The 22,700-nt window shown below is 54.8% G+C and overlaps 1 protein-coding gene across 3 annotated transcripts; it reads right to left on the bottom strand.

Moving 5' to 3' along the window:
- Positions 1-410: 410 nt before the first annotated feature.
- Positions 411-20,708, bottom strand: PKM (pyruvate kinase M1/2). 3 transcript variants are annotated; one of them, XM_088538245.1, is made up of 11 exons: positions 20,615-20,708; positions 14,985-15,154; positions 14,493-14,584; positions 11,516-11,647; positions 11,128-11,314; positions 10,064-10,334; positions 9,258-9,408; positions 8,305-8,457; positions 4,468-4,634; positions 1,274-1,455; positions 411-751 (listed from the first exon to the last, which is right to left on the bottom strand). In XM_088538245.1, exons 2-11 carry the CDS (start codon positions 15,133-15,135, stop codon positions 645-647), a joined length of 1,593 nt encoding a protein of 530 aa, XP_088394371.1. In that variant the 5' UTR covers positions 15,136-15,154; positions 20,615-20,708; the 3' UTR covers positions 411-644. The 3 variants fall into 3 exon arrangements, with proteins under 3 accessions (XP_088394371.1, XP_010217100.1, XP_010217099.2); XM_010218798.2 differs by lacking the exon at positions 20,615-20,708 and adding an exon at positions 15,364-15,419; XM_010218797.2 differs by lacking the exons at positions 4,468-4,634; positions 20,615-20,708 and adding exons at positions 3,821-3,987; positions 15,364-15,419.
- Positions 20,709-22,700: the final 1,992 nt, after the last annotated feature.

Raw genomic sequence — 22,700 nt, 5'->3', positions numbered from 1 at the left:
TCTGTACGCGTCGCAGGAGGGTAAATAGCAGCCAGCCTCGAGCGGGGCGCTTTGCAGGACTCCGCGGGCCAGACGCGCCTCGCTAGCGCAGCGGCCTCCACCCACTGCGGCTGTGGCGGGGCTGGAGCGCGCAGAGCCAGAGGAGGCCCCGAGGAGAGGCAGCCCCGCTCGCCCGCCGGCACGCGCGGGGGACACCAACATGCAGCCCTGCGGCGCGCGGAGCGGAACCCACGGCGCGTCGGGCTGCCGCTCACTTACTGCGGAGTGTCACAGGGGAACCACCGAGCCACCTCTGCCCTTCCCGCCGCCCCACGGCAAGGCGGGAAAAGGCACCCTCAACCCTGAGGACAGCAACGAGGCTACAAGGAGTGTGAGTCCCGCGGGCATGCAGGAACCTCCTACGCTGACTCCAACATACATCGGGGCAGTACTTAACTACAGGGAGAACGGTTTTCTTAAAAAAACTAAACACTTCAAGTATTTTTAGTGATTTAAGGTCTTTTCCCCTGCTGCTGCTCTCGGTGGTGTTTAGCAACCTAAATCCACTCTACAGACAAGGAGAACGTTGCAAGCAATTGCTGGTCTAATGCAAGGGGAGGGGAGTGGAGGAGGGGGCAGAACAGGTCGCTACGTGGGTCGGTCGCTTAGGGCACCGGCACCACACGCATGGTGTTGGTGTAGCCAGAGCCAGGGCGCCAGCCGGTGAGGACGACAACCAAGTCGCCGCTCTTGAAGAATCCACGGGCTTTACCTAGGAGAGAGAGACGAAAGTGTCAGAGCTCAGCTGCCGCACAGCCCAGCGCTGCCGCACGCGCAGTCTCACCGGCCACCGTTTCTCCGCAGCTCCCTATAGTTTGGTGGCCACGGTGCTGCAGGAGGCTCGTGGTAACCACGGGCTGGCTTTCTGGGATGCCTGTCCTCTGCTACAGAGCGCTCACCTCAGCAGCGCTGGATGTGGGGACGCCCCATGTCTGGGCTTCGTGAACACCCCAAGCCAAGGATCTGTCACATCAAGCACAGCCCAAGTCTCCTGCTTGTGACCCACCAGGACTGCCCTTTCCCAATGGGATGCAGTGTGCCTGGGCACGTCTGCCTCCCGTTCCCCCACTGGAGAGCATGACCGACCGAGCACAGGCAGCTGGCTGCCCTCCTGACAGGAACTACCGCTACCACTGGACCCCTAAGTGTTCCCATACCCGCTCCCTGAGGCCCTCAGGGCTCCCTCCTCTCAACAGCCTCCGCTCGCGGCCGAGGTCAGCACAGTGCCACTCACCGACGTTCATGCCCAGGTTCACACGCAGATCCACGTCCTCCGCCCACGCGTCATGGGCCGGCTCTTTGCACAGCACGGGGAAGACGCCCCGGTAGAGGTGGGCCTGGCGCGCTGTCTGCCCGCAGCGGGTCACAGCGATGATGGGAGCCCGCGGGCGGTACCGGGACACCAGGTGTGCCGACCTACGAAGAAGAAGGCCACAGCACAGGGTGAAGCCGCCGCGTGACGGGTAGAGCTCAGGGCCACCTCCGCTCTCAGACCAAGCATCAGCGGGTTTGTCCTTCATCCTGGAGGGCTTCACGGCCCCCCGAGGGCTCCTCCTCTGCAGAGGAACTGCAAGGGCTTGAGGAGAGCTTGAGGCCACAGGGAATCCAGAATTTAGCAGCTGGAAGATCCCTCCTCTAGGCTGGCAGGGGCGCCTGCCCTAGGGCTGGGCAGGGCAACCTGCAGGTTTCAAGCCCGGGAACAAGCACTTGCGCGTGTCTGCTGCTAGGTTAAGGGGTCCAGGGCCATTTACTGCGGCCTCGCCAGGCTGCTCAGTGGAGTCCCTGCCAGGGCCGTGCTCTGTTTTAATGAGCAGCCACTCGCAGGATGGGAAGGGCCCGGACCAGCAGTGCCACCCCAAAGCTTGCCAAGGAAGATGCTTTCGGAGCAGCTACTGTAAGGAGGCTGCATGAGGGAAAGCAGAGCTGCCCCTGCAATGGGCCTGACTGCAGCGCCCGGAGTGGCTTAAACATCCAGATCCTGGATGAGCTCCCGCAGGACCTGGATTCATGTTCACCCCGAAGCCGAGGGCAGACACAGCAGCCCCTGCCTCTGCGCAGCTCTCGGCCCTGGGGACAGCTCCGTGCCCCATGTGCGGGGACCCGGCAAGCTGGGTGTCTCCAGCCCCAGTTCAGCTGCTTACACAGGCTTGGTCCTGTGCACAAGAGGAAGCAGATACAACCAAGGCAGGAATTTATACAAGGATCCTAGGCCCGGAGCCCTCACAGTGCCTTAACATGGCAAGCAGCACACGCTGGGTGAACTACAGCTCTTTCCTCAGGCACAGTTTGTGCTTTTGGGAAACAACTGCAAAGCAGTAACACGATTAAGAAGTGCAAACCCGTGACATTTGCAGGTGCATCTCCCCAATGCGTCCCCAGGCAGCACACTAGTGTTTTTACCAGCTTTTGCAGCCTGGTTTCCTTGTGCCAAGCTCAGCCAAAGCCGCGGCCTACTCGGATTCAAACGCTGCTGCTCACAAGCAGGCAGCAGCAGGCCTGCCCAAGCGCCCACTCGCATGTGCCAGCTCTTGCACAGCTCTCCCCACGCTGCCCAAGCAGCCGCCCAGCAGCTCCAACAGACCCAGGTACTTGGAGGCTGTAACAGAATCCACAGCTAAAAATATTCAAATATCAGAGTTCAAATCCCTTAAAAAAAGGTCAAGGGTAAGACTGGAGCCTTTTATGAAGAAACATTAGAAGCACAAGGCCCTCCAGAAACCTCAGTGCTTATACAGTCCTTGCCCATCTCTGCAGAAAGTGCTTGTTTCGAGCGACACAAAGCTGTGTGTTTAGATGAAAAACTCACAGACAGGCCAGTTCTTCAGGCAGACCGTGCCCAGCACGTAAATCATGACACTTCTGCCGCAACATGACTTCCTTGGTCCCAATTCAGTGCCAGAAATTCAGATTCCCTCCTAGAAAGCAGCCCTTGGGAAGACTTATTGTCAGCCTGGCTTCAGCGGGGGGCACTCTGGGCCCTCTGGGTGGGAGGGCTGATGAGCAAAGCTTTGCCCTTCTACCGTTTCCTCGCCAGGGCTGAGATGGGCTCCATCCATCCATCCATCCATCCATCTTCGGCACCGCTGGACACAAACACCAGGCCCTCTGAGCCGCACTGCCCGTCTCTGACGGCGGCCGGGCTCTGCCGAGGCAGGCGCGCGCGGCTGCTCGCTGGGATACATCCCCTGTGGGCACAAGGAAGCTCGCACGGGGCAAAGCTCCCAGCACCTTCCTTTTTCCAGCTCAACACCTCTGGGTGAAGCACGGCCTCTTTGCCCCTTGGGCTTGGGCCCACAGTGCTGATACTGGGGTGGTCCAGCAAGGGACCTGGCACGTGAGGTAGAGCTGTAATTTGGTTGCTATCAAGATGGGTTAAGGCCTTATAAAAAAAGAAAGGAATTCTGCAGCCACTGAACTTCTCTCTTACTGTAAACTCAAACTTCACTGCAAGAAATCTTGAACTGCAACTCTTGCTTTTCCTTCTGTTCTTCTAGCCAGCTTAGTGACAGAAATGCCCTTCTGAGCAGCAAGAGAAGGCAGAGCTTGGTGCGGATACCACGCTGGTAGAGGCACACAGTGACTCAGAGAGGAAGTATCTGCAGATGCGCGAGACTTCTGCCCATCTTCCGAGGAACTGGCACCGCAGCTGGGTCGAGCTGCGGCCAAAACCAGGACTTCACTCTTATGGCTCTGGCTTTGCCAAGGAAAAGGCTGGTTGATCTCCTACCCCCACCCTGTCATGACGTCCACGCTCGGCGTGTGGGCAGCAGCCAGCTCCTACCTTCCGGATTTGGTAAGGACAATAATGGCCCCGCTGCAGCACTTGAAGGACGCCTCCACAGCGCCCACAGCGGCGGCCTCGGTGGGGTCGCAGTTCAGCGAGGTCAGGCGGCGCAGCTCCTCGAACAGCTGCCTGTGAAAGATGGCGGCTTCGGCCTCGCGAGCGATCTACAAGAGCAACGTGCGTGCGGGAAGACAACACTCGCGTCAGTCGTGCGCCACGGCACAGGTGAGGTGCTCTGTCAGTAAGGTGTCACACAGCTCCGGCCGCAGCGCTCAGAAGAGTTACCAATGCGTGAGGCCACATTTGGTTTAATCGGGTTGGTTGGATGCAAAGGGTTTCTCTTCTGAAGCGGTGGCACCTGCTGAGTCACCTCACCCTGCTTGGCCCTCACTCAGGTCACATCCGTGCCCAACTGCCAGGCGCTCTTGCTCTGCTCCCTACCTACCTGGAGTCCTGCCCTGCTACACAGATGGAGCCAGCTCGGAGCACGGCGTTATGCAAGGCTGACGCTGCAGCAGCGCGTTTCTATTTGGGGAAACTAGTGGCACGAAGCGAGCGTTGGCCTCCAGAGCAGCTAGCCCGCTTGCAGTGAGAGTTTCGGCTGTCTTACAGAGCCTACGTCTCTACCTGTCTCTGAGCCCTACCTGCCGTGCTCGGTCAGAACTATCAGAGCTCCAGCTAAGCACTTAAAAGAGGCCTCCACTGCGCCTACGGCCATGGCATCAGCAGGGTCCCTGTTGTGAACAGTGAGGCGGAAAATTTCTTCGAAGAGCTGGCGATGATACATTGCGGCCTCCGCCTCACGAGCGATCTGCAGGCCCGGGCGAGAGGGAAGGAGAAGAAAGGAGCAACAGGAAAAAGAAGGAAAGATACACCAGAGTAACATGAGATCACATTAATTTGCTTAATTGTCACAGTAACGCATGCAAGAAGGAAATTAACATTAGGTGGCGTGAAACGCTTTGGCTCTTGGGTTGCCAATCTGCTGAATGTTGCTGTTAGCAGGGCCAGGGTGCCGCCCACGGAGCGGGAGGGCACCGCTCGGCGCCAGCCTTGCCAGGCAGCGTCCCTGCTGTGCTGTGGGCGCCCTTCAGAGCCACCCCAGCCAGCTCTCCCGTGCAGGACTGGCACGCAGCTGCGTTGCTGCAGCCGCTTCCTAGCCCTTGGGAGAATCCCAGGGCGTCTGTGAGCCTGCGGGAGCCCCTGCTTGCAGAGGCACAAACCCCTGCCCAGGCCTGTCCCACCCTCGCAAGCCCCACAGCAGTGGTAGCAGTGCCCCGAGGAGACCACACAGGAGCAGCACCCCTCAAACACGACATGGGTCCCCCCTAGTTCCACTGGGCTTCGCTTAGCTAAGAGCCAAAGAGTTCCACGTGCAGGTAGGTACCAACTGGCCGTTCAGGAGGACAGGATCAAAGAGGAGCAAGTCTTCCCTACAGGGTGCCACAGCGTGTGCTTGTCCCACGTGGCCGCTGCCAGCCCGCAGGTGCAGGAGCATGGCCGCGGGCTCTGCCTACAGACCACGCGTTCGCCAGCGGCTGCAGCGACCCATGGGGCCACGTTCAGCGAGAGATTCCCAGCACGAGGGCAGCTGCACAAGCCCCTGACAACCCTGTAGAGAAGGCTTGCAGGGACGAAGAGAGCATGCAAAGGCTGGTCACCTTGCCAAGGACCATCTCGCTCAGTCACTCGAGAACAGGAGCAGTGGTTACATGGAGCAGGACAAGCTGGTGTGTAGTGAAATCCAATACAGGGAAAGCTTTGGGTTGAGACCCTTTCCAAATAAGAACTTTGCCATGCATGTGTTAATAAGTTATTTTATGCAATGCTGGGAATTATCCTTCTTCAACAGATATCAATTTAAGCCGAGGTAGTTAAGTGCCTTATACCTAACTAGAACAGGACATATGTGACAGAGGAACAGGAGTCTAATGCCAACCCCAGGCCTGCTCTTCACCCACAGGAGTATTGCAGGCTCAGCTTTGCTACAACGTGCTTTAAGCTGTTAGATCAAAAAAAGGGAAGGAAGAGCAAACGTTGACCCCAAACTGCTTATGCCAAACCCGACAGCGGGCAGCCAGGCAGGATTTCTTCAGCTCCTGGGCAGGCAGCTTTGTCTAATGTGAAGGGCAGGCCTGAGGTGACCGGGGATTCGACACAGCACGAGCAAGTGGGGACCCCTGTGCCCATCCTGACAGTGGCTACAGAAGGGCACAGCACGTCCTAGCTCCAGGTTGTACAGGGTTTTATTCACAGGGAGATGGTTAGAGGGTTTCCAGGGGGTAGGCTTGTGCAGAAACACCACATGGGAGGAAGGAGAATAGAGAAGAACCTTGGTCCTGGGAATGTGCCCAAGACAGGTCTTTGTTTTGTTTTTAGGAAAAAAAAATGGCTTAAGCATGATTTCAGAAACGGAATTTGAAAGTAACCACTCCTGCAAGGAGGAAAGAGCCTGCCCAATATTTGGAAACTTGCTGCCAAGCGTACCAGAGACAAGTCACTTGTTAGGCAGGTGCCATTTACTGAAGGTGAAGCTCATTTTTAATCAGCTACAGTGATTTTTTTTAATTTAATTTTTAATTTAAGGGATTTTTTTTTTAATCAGGACAGTGATTGCTAAGTGCAGCCACTGCAGGGGCCCAGCCGAGCAGGCCAGGGCACGTCAGCAGATGGAGGGGTTAAGTCACATGGATGCTCTCAATACCCCTCGTTGCACCTCACCATGTAGAAAGTTTATGCTGGAGTACTCCAGTACTTATATATGTACTCCAGTAAGTATATATATAAGCTGACACTGATACAACACACACAGCAGCTCTCTACTCCCACTATCGCTGCTTAGCTGCTGCAGCCTGAAATATTCCTCAGTCATTTCAGGGATGGCAACGCTGTCCATGTTACACTTGAGCCCTTGATGGCCATCTGCTCTAGCCACATTTTCCAGGGGGTGGTTATCAGGACACCTATTTAGCAGGGCTCATCTCCACTGAGCTCAAGTGAATCAGCTCAGATGAAAGACAAAATGAGCCTGACTAGAGGGGGAATGTGCTCTTTCTCCTACAGGAGAGCTCCCATTTTGCTGCTCATGCCAAGTTATGCTAAAAGTATTTACATTTGGTCCTTGGTGCATAGGGTAAAAACCCTAAATATTTGTCCGGGGGGAAGAAGAAAGCAAACAGAGCACAGTTTCATGCCCAGGTCTGCAGCAAGAAGGCAGCATGTGTGATAGGCACTGAGCTCAGACTTATTTCAAGAATAACCACTGCTGTGCAGCTCATCTTGGTGAGGAACTTGGAGAAATCTGCCCTTGAGGGTCCCCCCCTCTCCTTTAGGGATTCATTTGTTGCTTGTCTTTGCCTGACAATTTTGAGTCAAAACACTCATCTACACCAAACATGAAATTCAGCGATCCTCTCCAACAAGGTAGGACCTGCCTGAGTACAGGTATTGATGCCAAAAGTGAAAGCCAGGTGTAAGGTTTGCTGTAGCAAGTTTCCCAATACTGGTAGAAAGTCAATCCTTGTGATTTAGGTGAAACATTAGGGAAGATCTTTCAGGTACAGTTAGTATTCAGCTTGAAAAACAGCATCTCATGGCCAGTCACTGACCAAAGTCCTATTTTTTTCTCATGTGCATTTCAAATTGCTCCAAGAGAAGAAGATATTCATATAATGCACTGCAAGCACACACTAGGTTTATTATTTATATAACTCAAACTGCAAGAGAAACTTTTGCATTATCACTGCTGTGATGACAGCAGGGATAACTGGGGAGAACTAACACTTCTAGATACTTGGTGTCAGGCTTTTTTTATTAATCAAAACACGAGCTGGGTGAACTCGAAGCAGAGCAGAGGCTTCTGGCAGTTTAGACACGTAAAAACAAGGTGCTGTCAGTAATCATGCAACAGCATCCCCATCACCAAATGGGCTAGGCATCAAATGCAACAGTCCCACTAATCACACTTGTGAGCCTCCCCCCTGCCCCCATACACAGCAGTCAATTTATACATTCCATTATCTGGAGATAAACTGCTTAAACTCCTCCAAGGTCAAGGAACTGGTTAAGCTGAAGCGGTTCCTTGACCTTGGAAAAGTTTAAGACACTGAATAAGCCAAAAGGAGTGGCATGTTTGAAGAAACTCATACCAAGCTAACAGCAAAATAGTATCAACCACCATTAAAAAACAAAGTGTATGAGAAATGGGAAGTTTTAGGTCTCCCAGCATTGCAAAGCTCTGCCTTACAGCAGCAGGCAGCACACGCATGGAGGTTTCGGTGCCTCGTGACCGTGGTAGGTCAAGGCAAGCCCACAGCAGGAGCATGGACAAAAGAAATCCTGCAATTAGACTGCTGGGCGCTGCCACGTAGCACCCGAAATGTGCTCATCTTCGAGTGCCTGCTCGAACGAAGATGCTGGAAATGGCCTCGTGCCACCGCTGCGCACGGGCTCCCTCCCGCTCCCAGCCCCGCGATACTCACAGCGTGCTGCATGCGCACGGCCTCCAGCGGGTAGTCGCCCTTGGCCGTCTCTCCGGAGAGCATGATGCAGTCGGCTCCATCCAGGACAGCGTTAGCAACGTCGCTGCCCTCGGCACGAGTTGGCCGAGGCTTCTTGATCATGCTCTCCAGCATCTGTGGAAGGAGAGATCCAAAGAAATCAAGACCCCGCAGAAGGAAGCAGCTACTTTTTCAAGTATTGCTGGAAGTTCCTGTATGGAAATCCTGCTACTGCTCAAGCCAAGCCACATGCTCCCAACTGATGTCAGGAATGCAGTGTTTCAGTGTCTAAAAAACAGCTTAACAGCACAGCCAGCACCAGCCTAACTCATGCTCACCCAGAGCAGGTTTTCCAGTCCTTCACATGATCATACCGCTATTACAGCAAGTATGAGCAGGAGGCACTGAAGGAGGCAGAAAGCAGGATGGTTTTTTGGCTCTTTCTGCCCTTTCCCCACAAGAAGAACGTTCTATAAACCAGCCACCTCTTTGGCTTCTGCAAACTGCCACCCACCACAGCCTGGCCAGCTCCCATGCCTTCCTAAGGTGCTTGACTTAATCCTGCCCTATACAGCGAGCCTCAGGAAGGAGCAGGTGCTGCTATAAATACAAAACCTCAACTGATTACTACCTAGAGCCAGCGTTCCTTATCCTGTTAGGAACATGCACTGCGCTTGGAAGTGAGGGATTAAGCCTTCAGCAACCACCCAAGAGGTCCCATGACCCACCTGAGGAAAGCATCTTCAAACTCCTTTGGAGCTCAAGCCTCTCAAGACAAGCTATCCAGCTACTGCCTTTGCTCTTAGCACCTCACCCTGCTTTGAAAGCCCTCAAGGACCTTCCCTCAGCCCATACCTGTGCAGTGACAGATCCACACACTGCCAGACCCCACAAGCTTGCTCTGACACTTAAACACCAGCACAGCATTTCCATACCTGAGTGGCACAAATGATGGGTTTGCCAGCCCTGTTGCAGCGCCCAATCATCATCTTCTGGGCAAGGAAGACTTTTTCAGCAGGGATTTCAATTCCCAGGTCACCACGAGCCACCATGATGCCATCGCTGGCCTCCATGATCTCATCAAACCTGACAGCAAGAGGAAAGGCTTGTTATCCCGTGTGCTCCGCAGGGAAACCCATGAGGCCACATCACCTATTCTGTGCCACTGCTTTCAAAAACATTCACTGCTCTAGAGCACTATATGTAGTTATAGCATCAGCATATTGGCTTCCCATGTGCTATTATGCTGTCAGACAGCGAATTTCCTATAACTCCATGGTAGAAGGAAGAAAAGAGACCAGGTCATAACACTGTTTCTGAAGCTATGCAAAAAAAAAAAAAAAAAAAAAAAAAAAAACCAAGCGCATGAGCTTATCTGAGACATTTTAGACTGATCATTTGTCAGAGACTTGATGATTTCCACGCATTAACCCACAACCTTCAAGTCATCAAGAACTTGGCTGAAGCTGGAACTCGCACTCACTGCAGAGACCACAGCAGCTTTTTCCAAGGGCTGGGGCTGCTACACGTTGTGGCTGGGACCCTTGCACAAACCGCTGCTCGTAATGCAGCTCCATCAGCCCAGGAAATGAGCTGCATCAGCACCATGCTGCAAGCGACCAGCTCTGATAAAAACCAGAGACCAGAAGAGTTTGCACAACAGTGCAGAGGTCCGTGCTCCACACGGCTTCTCTTGTGGAAGCAGGGGACTAGGCTGCAATACGGCCCGTGTGAAGCTCACCTGCGCACACCCTCGTGGTTCTCAATCTTGCTGATGATCTTGATATGCTTTCCCTTTTCCCCTAGCACCTTCCTGACAGCATGGACATCAGCAGCCTTGCGGATGAAGGAAGCAAACACCATATCTACATTCTGCTCCACGCCAAACTTTAGGTCCTGAATGTCCTTTTCGGAGACAGCGGGCAGGTCCACAGCAGCACCGGGCAGGTTCACTCCCTTCTTGCTGCCAAGCATGCCGCCGTTCTCGACCTCCGTTACGACGTGGTCCTTGCCTGAAACAGATGCGTTCCCACAGCGAGCGTTACGGCACCGCCGGCTCCCACTCCTCCACCACCTTCCCATCAGAGAGGCCTGAGAACAGCCAGTGCTATCGGTCACCGGGGGCGATAAGAGCACATCACTGCTCCCTGCAGAGGGCTTGGGCAATGCACAAGCTTGCAGCCAACTCCTGGGAGCCCGAGAGACCACTCTACCTCCACTGCTATGCTATTCTTGAAGGGGGACATCCATTTGCTCCAAGCAGGAGGCTGGAATTCCCTGCGTGAGAAGGCAGGCAGGTTGCATTCCTGAATACAAGAGCACTGCGAGTACCCAAAAGTTCCCTCACCATCTCCCTGCACTACCTACTTTGTAGTTCAAGGTAACAACTTAAGATAAGAGCACTTTATGCACAACTCAAAGGGAGTGTAGTGGAACTAATTTGTCCATGCATCACCAGTTAAAACTAGCACTGACTCCTTGTTTAACCGATTAAATGCTGCATGAAAACTAAGAATTAGCTCGGCTGAACAGACTTAAGTCACCAGCATGGGTATACCCCTACCACAAGGGCATCTTTGACAAGGGGGTTTAGACAGCAGCCAGCAAAATCCTGCTAAAGTTCATCATGGAAAACTTCCTACAAGTGAAATAGAAAAAGTCTTACTGTGTTTTAAGTGGACACCTAACTGCAGCATTAAACCTAGAAGCACAGTACATCTTTCTGGTGTATAGGACTCCGAGTACAATAAAACCCATCCATGACAATAGCTGGAAGAATGGGTGAAGCAGGTGGTTGCTACACACCTTTCTCCTTAACCAGCAGGGAAATCAGACCATCATCCACGTAGATTTTACTGCCAACATCCACGACTTTGATGAGGTTCTTGTAGTCCAGCCACAGCACGTGCTCATCACACTTCTCCATGAAGGCATCATCCAGGGTTACTTTGAGAGTTGCGCCCTTCTTGAGCTCCACCTCTGCTGTGCCACTCTGCATGCCAAAACACACATTTCAGCAAGAGCAGCAGAGAGGCATCTGCTGCTGCAGCTACTCCTAACTCACAGGGGACAACAGACTCTTATCTAGTTCCCTGAAGACATTTCTTGCCTGGTAAACAGGCCACAGACATAAACATAATATCTAGTCTGACTTATTGGAAAAAAAAAGGAGGAATAAAAAGCAGCAACTTACTCCCTTGATGAGTCCAGTTCGGATTTCAGGTCCCTTTGTATCCAGTGCAATAGCCACAGGTCTGTAGGTGATTGGGTCGGAGGCAAAGCTCTCTGTAGCCTCTCGCACGTTCTTGATTGTGCCCTCATGATACTGGCAAGAAAAATGAGATACGGAAACTTTCAGCGCATTTCTCCTCCACCATGCAGAGAAAGGACTCAAACACCACCCAAGCTCACAGCTCTGCTCTCAGATGCTGCTCAATGCTGGTTCCAGACCCAGAATGTATTTCAGCCTAAGCATCTAAACGCACCAAGTGGGGACTTACCAAGGTCTATCTAAAAGCAGATTCCAAGTTACCTGGCTATGGTTTCACTGTGTTTTAAGCCCTCATTTCTCAGCTCATACAGAGAACTCAAGGAAATCACCTACAAGTTCAGCTGGAGCAATTCTCCATCAGGATGCACAAGTTCCCTCTGAAGCGCAGAGGGGAACCAATAAGCTTTTAGGAGGACTGAAGGTGATGCACACAGGAAGTTCTTAACACCAGGACAAGTTCAAAGCTAAGCAGTTACCTCACATGGCCTTTCCTCTCCTACCTGCAGAGCATGGAAGCGACGATGCCATTCTCTGTACTGCCGATTTCCCCCCAGACTTCCAGCCTGGCATTTTTTTTTTTTTAATTTTTCCTCTCTTTTGCAGCTATTTAGTTTAAATCTCCCCCAGAGCTAAGGGATTTACTAAGACAACATTACCCATTTTAGTATTTACATTCTATTTCTAGAGCTAAAGCAATCGCAGCAGGAAGTTCAGGACTTCAGCATCGAGCACCAGGCAGCAGAACCGCTTCATGTGAGCAAGAGCATTTTGCTGATACCGCCAGGCCCAGGAGACACAGTTCTGTGGGAAACTCCTATCTCAACAACCTCAAATAAGCTCCAGATGATCGAGAGATCCATTTACTTTATTTGTTTGAACAACATTAGAGATAAAGGATTGCATAACTTCTGGTTAAGGTTACAGACAGTTGAAGATAATAAGTGCCCTTTCCTCGCTCTATCAGACTGATAATGCTGGAGCAGTCTCACCTGCAGACCTCATCCCCCCGCAGCCCTGGTTAGCCTCACACGCCGCCTTCGCTATCTCTGGGACAATAAAAATCAACACCCAGAAGGAGCAGCCAGAACAAGTTGTACTTAAGTGCATGTGAATGCTCGGGCCAGAGATATCCCAGAACTACCATTTTAGAGCAGGACTAATCTCATTTTCTCATCGGATACGTAGGCTGGGACTGACAAGGCCTCGGCTGTTCCACAGACCACAGCCTAAAGAGTACAGGAAGCAAGAGTGAGCAGGGCCATTAACCTTATCTGGGCCCAGTTACCTGACGTTTGTTTTAGCATAATGCAGATAAGGGACTGGCTCCTACAGAGTTTGTTTCCTGTTAATTTAGTACCCAGACCTGGAATGCAGGCAGAGGGATGTAAAAGGAACTCTTTAAGAGGAAGAAAAAGTAGGCTAGCAGGTCTTTGAACACTGATTTGTGACTCAAGGCCTGTTGCAGATGCTGCACTGGACACCGGAACAGAGGGACAGCAGCAGATGAACATCTGCAGAGGCCTCGCTGGCAAGCGGAGTGTTGCAGGGAAACCAGAAGGGAAGTGAGACTCGCTGCAGGGACAGTCAAACAGGAGATTACAGCAAGACTAGGCTCTGTTGTAATCTAACCTCGTCCCTCTGAAATACGCTATTCGATTGCACTTCACCCCAGCCAAACAGCCACGCTCCCTGTGCCTTGCTCCCAGCTAACAAGTACTCAAAGCACAAGAGCAACTCAGGGGGCAACACCCTGAACTCCCAACTTCACGCTGGCCACCAATTCCCTGCTGAGCAGCCAGCCCAGCAGCTGAGCCAGGATATGGCATTTGGCTACTATTTCCTAAAGGCAGTTAATTCAGGTTGCCCTTTCCACGCTTGTAGGTGAACTGCAGCCTATGCACTGACGCGACCCCAGAGGTTAGTATTAATATAGTCGGGGTTTGATGTTTGTCGTCAGCAAAGTGTCAGACCTTTCCGATTCCTCCGGTGCCCTGTGCCCTTTAAAGATCATCAAGGGTGAAAGGCCAAGCTGTGACACACCTCAAGGCTCTGGTTGTTTAATTAGTCGAGGCACCTACAGCTGTTACTAGGCTACCGCCTGACATTTTGCAAGCTGGAGGACATCCAGCACGGGAAGGCAGGGTGGCATTCCAGGCAAGGCGGAACGGGATCCTTGGCCTCTCCAGTATCAGCGAGGATCTCGGCTATTTATATCAGCACAGGCTTGTCTACCTCAGTGTGGATTTCTTCTGACCTTATTCTTCTAGGCTTGATGCACCAACTCCCAAGTATGGTGGTGCTATCCTCATGACTGCTGGGAACATAAGGTGGGCAGCCAGTTAGCCACACAGACCCAGGACTTGAATTGCTTATGGTTAACTGCTTTTTTTTTTTTTTGAGCTACGATTATCAACCAATCAGTTATTTCCCTGAACACCCAGCAGTAGAACAGGCAAGTATTTCTGCAAAGATGCACAGCAAAACAAGGACCATACTTTTTATCTTCCCCTCCACGCTTTAAAGGCTGTCGACTCTCAGTTAGCAGTAGGACACGAGGGTGAAGAATTGAGGGAACTTATGGCAAACAGCTAGAACACAAGAGTAAAACACTGGTTACCCGGCTCACAGGTAGAGGTGGATAGGGCAAAAGGCATGCGAGTCTATAAGGAACCAACCTGAACTGCTTTCACAATGGCTTGGAGAGTACTCCAAGTGCTATGAGCAGTCGTTCAGGCTCAGTGCTTACACTGAACTCGTGTGTTCTTCCCCCCAAAGCAGAGCTTTCCCACACTGAGGCCAGCCTGAGTAAGTTGGATTTCACCTAATATCTTCTTTCACAAGACTACAGGGCGCCCAGCAGGCCAGGCCTAGCCAGCAGCAGCTCCAGCCTCACCCTTACCTCATGGGTGCCATGGGAGAAGTTGAGGCGGGCAACATTCATTCCAGATTTAATCATTTCCTTCAGCTTCTCCACTGTGCGGGAGGCTGGGCCTGGAAGGAAGAAACGGTTTGAATATTAACTTTGAAAAAATTATGAGATAACCATGAGAGCAGATTATTTCATGCGGATGAATAAAGAATAATAGATATGGGCTTGCTTAGTGCTGACCCAGCTCATCTCTACAGCAGTAAAGGCTGTTTCAACTTGCCTTCAGGTTGCCTGTTAAAAGCAAAGAGGCTCCCCAGCTACTGGATTTGCTCCCAGCAATTACATGAGTTAGCCAGACATGGGAAAGTCATGTTGTTTCAACAGGAATCCAGCCTTGGCAAGAGATAAAAAGCTGAAGCCTTCCCACAGTTTCCCTAAGAAGTTTCACCAAACTTCGCACAGGGCTTCGTGGCTCTACTGCTGCGAAGAGCTGCAGCCTTCCCTCATCTGGAGGTCACCTACCAATGGTGCAGATGATGCCGGTGTTTCTTGCGGTGGTCGGCTCAGAGTCAATGTCCAAGCGACACATGTGCTCCAGGAAAGTGTCTGCCATGGCAGCATGCAGCTGCTGGGTTTGGATGAAAGCGGTCCCTGCATCGTGGTGCTTCGACATGGTTGCTGGAATCCTGTTTCTAAAAGAGGAGAAAGTGTTGGAAGGTTTAGAAATCATAGCTACATGCTCACCTAGCAGAGATGTCAACATACCACGTGATGAACATGGAAGTAACAAGCAGCCTGCCACTGGTTAAACTATCTTTATGTGCCTACTTCAATCTCCTAGACACAGGCAGACTCGTTCCTATTTTAAAGTTATCCCCCGTAAATGCCATCCAAAGCTTACCTGCTTTCCCTGGAGATGTTCCCTTCATAGGTTCTCTTCATTGCCAGTCTTCCCTTAGAATTACAGGACAACAAAATTCAAGCACTTCAGTGCACAAGCAGAGCCCCTGCCTCCTCTCTCCAAGCCCACTGACCACTCGTCCTACACCACTCGGCCGGGTGTCCCCTCACAGCTGCAGCCCCAGCAGCTTGCTGCTAGCATGGCTGCAGATGTGCTTTGCACAGGCAGTCCTCTGCAGAGAGGCACCTCGTCAAAAGGAAGGCCACCTAAGCTGAAAACCACCCCCTAAGCCGTACAGATAAGTAGACTTGAGTTATTAAGTGCAACACCTTGGCAGAACATGTACAAGGCGGAAGCTTTCCTTAAGATCCTCAAGGTCCTTCTCCAAACCAAACACACTGGGGGGAAGGCAGGGATGGGAAAAGATCCCTAACCTCAAGCAGCAGAAAGTCACTGTGAAGTTTAAGATTGGATATTTGGCGTTTTGTTGCTGGGATGCCACAGGAAACTGCAAATCCCCCTCCACTTTCTGGTTATCAAGTAGGCCCAGTAACACTTCCAAGGCCAGAACAGGAAACTCCTCTCCAAGCTTTAGTTACAGAGCGCTGGGTTTTCCAGCGCACTTTTTGGAGTCAATTCAGCAGGACAAAAACGCCGCTGACTCAAACTGCTTGCCCAGGAGGATCCCAGCATTCCCAGAAGGGTCCTCACTCGCAGGAGGGAGCCGAATTAAAACTCAGCTCTCTGCTTGGAAGGAAGGATACTCATTTTGCAGCAGCACTGCAGCTCCAGGGCCTTTTGAATTGTGCACCTGGGGTCACTAGCAATGGCAGCTGGAAGCTGCCTGGTCTCTGCTGCCTGCACAGCTCCCTTCTGCACCTCTGCTCTGTTCAAGATTGCTTTGGTTTGCCTTCACTTTGTGGCGAGGTGAGAGTGAGCTGTTTTACATTCCAGTTACATAACCTGCAAAGCTGTGCCGCTGCTCCCAGCCAGGTGTCTGCGCCGCCCGCATTCAAAAGCCTTCAGCAAACGAGCGGGCTAAGCCAGGCCTCAACCCAGGCGGGTCCCTAAACCTGCCTCCAAGCCTGCACGCAGAGGGGATTCCAAGGGCGCTGCTCTTCGCGAGGCACCGCGGCCTCCGACGCGGAGCGGGGACGCGGCCACGTGCCCGGCGTTCCTACGTGCGGCTCGGCGCGTCGCGCTGTGCGCGCAGCCCTGACTCACCGCGGCTGCCCCGCGCCGCCGAGCGAGCGCGCAGGCCGCCAAAAACCATAATTTGTCCTGGCAAGTGTCCTTCACCTCAGGCCTGCCAGAGCTGCTGATTCACGGCGGCTCGTACAAGAAAGCCTGGCCACATGAAAAGCCCGACACAGTTACATTATTATAGGAATGGCTGCTGGGCAGCCCTGAACACCGTGTTTTCCCTCTCTAACATTTGCTCTTTGGTCCTTGAATGCCTGTGTAACAGCACCGCACTCTCAGATGAGCATGAAAAAGCTCGTTTGCTGGGAAACGGTTTGTGTGCAAAGAGCAACCACCAGGTCTGTCTCACGCCTGAAAATAAGATGTGGAAGAACAGGGAACAGCAGCATCTTAAGATGAAAACTGCTAGTTGCAAGCTTTAAAATGTGTGTAGATATGTGTGTATATATACACACACACAGATGAGTTCTCTCCCTTTTCTTCAGGAGCAGCTTATACTTCATGGAAATCACCCACCCACTCAAAAAGCCTTTAAAAATACACCAGAGGGGAGGCAAAGCTCAGTTTCATTGCAAGTCAGAATCTCCTTTACAAGAGACTTTCCATGGGAGGAGAAGTTCCCCGCAGACTCTGCGACCTTGGCCACGGCGGAGAAGCAGAGCAGGACACCCCAGCGCCCGCGTGCTGCACGCATCCAGCTCCACCAGCTCTGCAGTTTTATGCTTGCTCTTGCCTTTCGTTACCATAGATTTACGAAGCTTCTCCTGCATTCCTCCTCAAGGATCAGTTTTAAAATACAAGAGGAATGTCTGGCATTTCCCAAAACCCCAGGTTTTTAAAATCAGAAGGACAAGGATTTCAAGAACACCTAAAGACACTGTGTGCTCTGTTAGCTTGGGCGGATCAAGAAAAGGGGGGTGGAAAAAATGTTTCTTTGGATGTTTTAAATCAATAAACCCAGTATACTTCCTCAGGGAACAAAAAGCAAACCCCTGGTTTTAATACTAGAACTGCCCACGCTTCAGGCAGGGTATATTGAACACGCCCGGTACTTTGCCGGTGTCTCGGGGCTCTTGAATATTCTAGAAAGCCGGGACCGTTTGAGGTCAGCGCAGACCGGTTTCAGCAGCTCGGTGACTAATCGGAGGCAGCGCATCCTGCTCTGCCGCAGGAAACGCGGCACAGGGGCACCCCCGGCTCTGCCCTCTGCAGTGCGGGGCAACGCGGCCGGGATGAGCAGCTCATGCCTGCTCTTTGCATGACAAATGCTGGGAAACCTGGGACAGTCCCCAGGCACTGCTGGGCTGGCTTCGTGTTAACTAATGTGACACCAAAGGGCTTTCACTTTCCTTTCTCACCCTGCGAGAGTTTCCAAGTTGCAGCCGGGCATGAGCAGAGTGGTTGAACATCCCTGGTTTTATCAGTGCTGCTACATGGGAGCGAGGGGCACGGGTCAGCTACGCTTGCACGAGCCCACTCCTTCTCCCAGCCAAGCTGGGCACATCCAGGGGCTCCAGGGCAGCCTTCTCAAGTGCCAGGGAAGCCAGACGGCAGCAGCAACGCTGCAAGTTCATGTTACACTGGAGAAGGGCAGCGTTATGAAACCAGGAAAGCTCCCTGCCAACTCGCAGGCTTCCAAAAACATCCCCAGATCGAGGGGAAATCAGCTTCATTTGTTCCAGAAGCTGAAGTGACTCAACAAAAAGGGAAAAAAAAATTTCTAAAAATCTGTGGCAAATCAGGCTTTTAATAAAGTCTGTCGACTCTTCTCCCCGAAGGGAGAGAACAACATGTTCTCCTTCTGGGCAGCGTTTGCAGGAGGCAGCTTTGCACTTACATAACTGCAAGATGGCCACCAAAAATACAACCCCTGATCTGCAACACTGGCCCCGGCCCAGAGGGCACCGCCTGCTCCGGAGGACAGCGGCTCTGCCACGAGCGGCCGCAGGCTCCGCTCCGCTCCTCGCCCCCGCGGGCCGAGGGCTTTGCAGCCTGCCACGCGATGCTGATGCTGCTCGGCCTTTGGGAACAAATTCTGAGCTGGGGAAGGTCACAGGAGCTCTGCTAGCACCCCCTGCACACACATGGATTAATGGATGCTTCAACATGCGATTTAGCTCAGCCTCCCCCCGCTGAGAGGGCTTAAAAAAATAATAAAAATAGACCAATGCAGGTGACTAGCACGAAATATTTGCAGAAGATGTGGCTAGATAGATGTACTGCCAGCACAGACATGATATGGCACACATACCTACCGGCTTATCAAAGGAATACACTGCAAGGATAAGGGGCCTTGCAGGCAAGCTGCAAGCCTGCCGCCTCGCAGCGCAAATCAAGGGTAGCTACTGAAGAAAAAAAAAATGCCTTTTTTACATAATAAAGTAAAGCTTTCTTTAAATCTGAAGCTAACTCTGGATGGAAACAGATTCTTCCGCAGCACGATGCTGCGGCGCATCCCGGGGACGAAGCCTTGCGGCGCGCTCGGGCGCGCAGCGGCAGCGCCCAGTACTGCAGCCCCATGCCCTACGTGCCGCTCCTCACAGCACACTGCGGCGCGGCCCGCGCCGCCGCGCTCCATCTTCCCCGGCAGAACAAGGGGATAAAGGACGAGCACGTGGCTCGCTCTCCTCTTCGGCCTCACTAGCGTTTTTCCCTACCAAATCAAAGCACCAGCTCGCCGAGCGGCAGGGGAATTAACGAGCTGACTAACCGGCTTTACACCGGTCCAGCCAACATCACCTAAGGTTTTAATGAATTTATTCCTTCATGCAGACAAAGCAGCAGGGCAGACTGTGCAAGCAACAGGCCAACATGCAGGCCTAGAGCCACCTCCTAATTTCTGTAAGCAGCGGGAAGCACATTATCTCATGAAATCAAAGTTTCTTGGCAGGCTTTTAAATGCAGGGCTCTGCTTCAAACACCTGGTTCACAGCAGTTTCCTATGCTGGCAGGGGAGGCTTTCTTTAATCTGGTCACAGGATGGAATAAGAGTTAGTTAGCAGCATTAAGACACATTAGGCCATCAAAGGGGAACTGCAGAGCTGCTCCTCCATCAAGCAGAGAGGACTCTTTTCTCAGCAAAAGATGCAGGCTACTCCTCAGGAGTGGTTACTTTTGATTAACTCAGATTTTGCTCTGGAAACAGGATATTAGATATAAAAATATGCTTTATGGCCGAATTTTCAGTGGGCACTTGGAGCAGCACAAGTGCCCTTGAGTTTCTCTGGGTAACAAGCGACTCTTATCCTCTGCCTCCAGCCTCAAAGCTTTGGCACCAGAGCAAGCCCCGACCCAGAGCGTTTCGCAGGAGCTCTTGCAGCACAAGGCGGCGGCCACATAGGCTGAAAAATTAGACATCAGCATCACAAATGCTCCTCGAAATCGCAATTCCTGTTAACCCTAACGCTGCAGGACGCCCTCGTGCTCCCTGATCCGAGGGGACAGCGGCGAGCGCCGCATTGTTCGCCCACAAAAGCGCCAGTCACGCGTCCCTAAGTGCCCCGGGAACACTCAAACGCGCCCCAAAGGTTTGCACAGCCCTTAGCGAAGTAGCAGGCTGAAAGAAATCGATGGGACGTGTCCAGGCGAGCGGAATCTCAGGAGGACAGGGGATGCATTCAGAGGGAGCCGCTATGAGCGCGCGGGGAAGGGGGCGGGTGGCCAAGCGCTCCGCTCCTTCTCCATCTGACTCAGCCTCCTAGAAGCTTCTGGCCTGGCGCGTTCACAGGCAGGAAGCCCCAAGGGGAAGGGGGGTGGGGGGTGCAACGCGGTCACCGCCGCTGGCCCCGGAGCTCCGCGGGGCTCCGCGGGGCTGCGGCTCCAGCGCTTCCCCCGCCTCACGCCCTGGTCTCGGCCCGCAGCCCGCGGGGCGGCAGCGCGCGGTGCCGGGGGAAGCGCCACGTGCGTCGACCCCGCGGCGCCCCCCGCTCCCGCCCGGGCCGCCCCCAACCGCCACCCCGAAAGGCAGAAAAAGGGGGAAGACGGGGGAGCGGGGCTCGGCGTGCGGCCGCTCGCAACACCCGCCGCGCTGCCCGGCCGGCGCCGTTACCTGCGCCGCTCGCGCCGCACCCGTCCTGCCCGAGCGCCGCAGCCGCTCTGCGCGCCGCGCGCCGCCGCGCCGGGGTGACCCGCGGCCGCAGCGCCGCCCCGCGGATCCCTCCGCCCGGCCGCGCGGGGCGGGGCGGGCGCGGTGCCGGGACGCCTTTCTCCCGCGGACGCGCACGCCGCGCGGGGAGGCGGTGCTGCGGCCCGGCCACGCGCTCGCCCGGCCAATCAGGCGGCAGCGCGAAGGCCGCACACGCCGGGCGCGAGTGGCGCCGTCTTAAAGGGGCCGCGGCGCTCTTAAAGGGGCCGCACCCCTTAGCTGGGTGTTTGGAGGGGTCGCTAAGGCGTCGCCCTGCAGAATGGCGCCGCCGCAGGGCCCGGCCAGGCTGGCGCCGCCGACCCGGCGGTACCTGGAGCGATGCCCCGGGTGGCCCCGCCAGCACAGGGAAAAGTGGCCGGCAGGCACCCACAGGCAGCGAGCGGGGGAGCCGCGTGCCCGTCACCGCCACTGCCACCGCACGGGCCAGCGGGGCGGCTGCCATGTCCCCGCCGAGCCCCCTCATCCCCTGTCTCCAGGGCTTGGCACTCCCTGCCCGCACCAAAAATAGGAGTCTAAACTTAGGCTCCTAATTATGGGACCTGACCTGGGAAAAATCCCGGTGACCTGTGCTCACCCCAGGCCCGGGTCCAGAGTTTGGGCCAAAATTCCTGGAGGATGGGGCTGGGGGAGCAGCAGAGCGGCTACTGGCTCCGGAGCAGCTTTGCCCCATGGCCACCTCCAGTGGCTCTTGCTGAGCCCCACGGGAGTTAAAAAGCTGCGTGGATAAATCCCTGCGGATGGCAGGGATCCAGGAGAGCAGGTGGCCACAGGCTTCACATGAGCCCCGAGCCCGTCCTGCGTGGAGGCTTCCAGCTCTGCTTTTATTTGCCCTGGGACAAACGGACATCCCCGAGGGCCAAGATTTTGGGAGCCCGAGCGCTGGCGCTGCAGCTCGCGCCCGCCCCGGCCTCCCAGGGCCCGCGTGGGCAGCGTGAGCAGCTCCCGCAGCACGGTGGGGGCCCTTCTGCAGCAGAACACTGAGTTTTGGGGCCGGCAATCCCAACCTTCAGGCAGCGCCAGACCCAGCGCACACCCACATCCCGCGGGAATGTGCCCCGGGGCGCAGGGCCAGCATTGGCTCCCCTTGGCAGCCACAGGGCGTGGGGAGCGGGTCCTGCCCTGCTCGGCCTCCCAGCCGCCGGGGAGGGCTCTGCTGGCCCCGCGGGACAGGGACGACGTCCGCCGCTTTCCCGGCAGGGAGCGGGATGGGAGCGTTTCCCGCATGAGTCAGCCGGGCCGCAGGGTGCGGCCGATCACGGGGCCGCTCGGGGCGGCCTGAGTCCCTCCATGGCCTGCACTCGCCCTCGGGGTGCCAGCCTGTGTCTGCTGGTACCTGCCAGCAACTGCCTGTGTCCACTGGTCCTGCCAGCCACCACCTGTACCCCCAGTACCCACGGGATGTGACCCTGCCCAGTGCAGCTTCAACACCACGGTTGGGAAAAAAACAGGGATTTCAGGGCAGTTCTTCCCAGCCACGTCCTGCTGGTGCCCCGAGCACTGGCCGAGCACAGCCGCGCGTCCCGCGGGGGCTCCGCGTGCGCAGGGCTGGCACCCCTTGGGGTCGGGGGCGGCCGGGGCAGGAGCAGCCGCGTCCCACGTGCCCCCGGCCGGGGCGGCCATCGCGTGCGGCTGTGGCGGCCCTGTCACCGCCGGCCACGCAGGAGGCGCGTGGCGAGGCGCACGAGTAAAGGGTGCCGCGCTCTCTCACGCCCGCCCCGGGGACGGCAGCAGCCCTGGTGCTTGCCCGCCCCGCCGGCACCGCGGGGCAGCGGCGACATCCCCCGGCACAACGCCGGTGCTGCGCACACGTGGGGCAGGCCCCTTGGGGACAGCGGGGACCCCATGACGGGGACACGCAGCCCGAGGAGGACACTGTGCAGCCGGCAGCGTTGGCCCAAGATGCCGGGCGGAGGGAAGGAGGGAGCTGGGGTGGGGGGGTGCGTTGGCTGGCGGCGGCCGGCGCGGGGCTGACGTCAGCGGTGCCGCGCGG

The sequence above is a fragment of the Tinamus guttatus genome, unplaced genomic scaffold (genome assembly GCF_059628265.1).
Source record: "Tinamus guttatus ecotype Peru unplaced genomic scaffold, ASM5962826v1 Tinamus_guttatus_pri_ptg000942l, whole genome shotgun sequence".
Taxonomy (NCBI): domain Eukaryota; kingdom Metazoa; phylum Chordata; class Aves; order Tinamiformes; family Tinamidae; genus Tinamus; species Tinamus guttatus.
The sequence above is the reverse complement of the archived record's forward strand: the minus strand, read 5'-3'. Positions and strand labels throughout refer to the sequence as shown.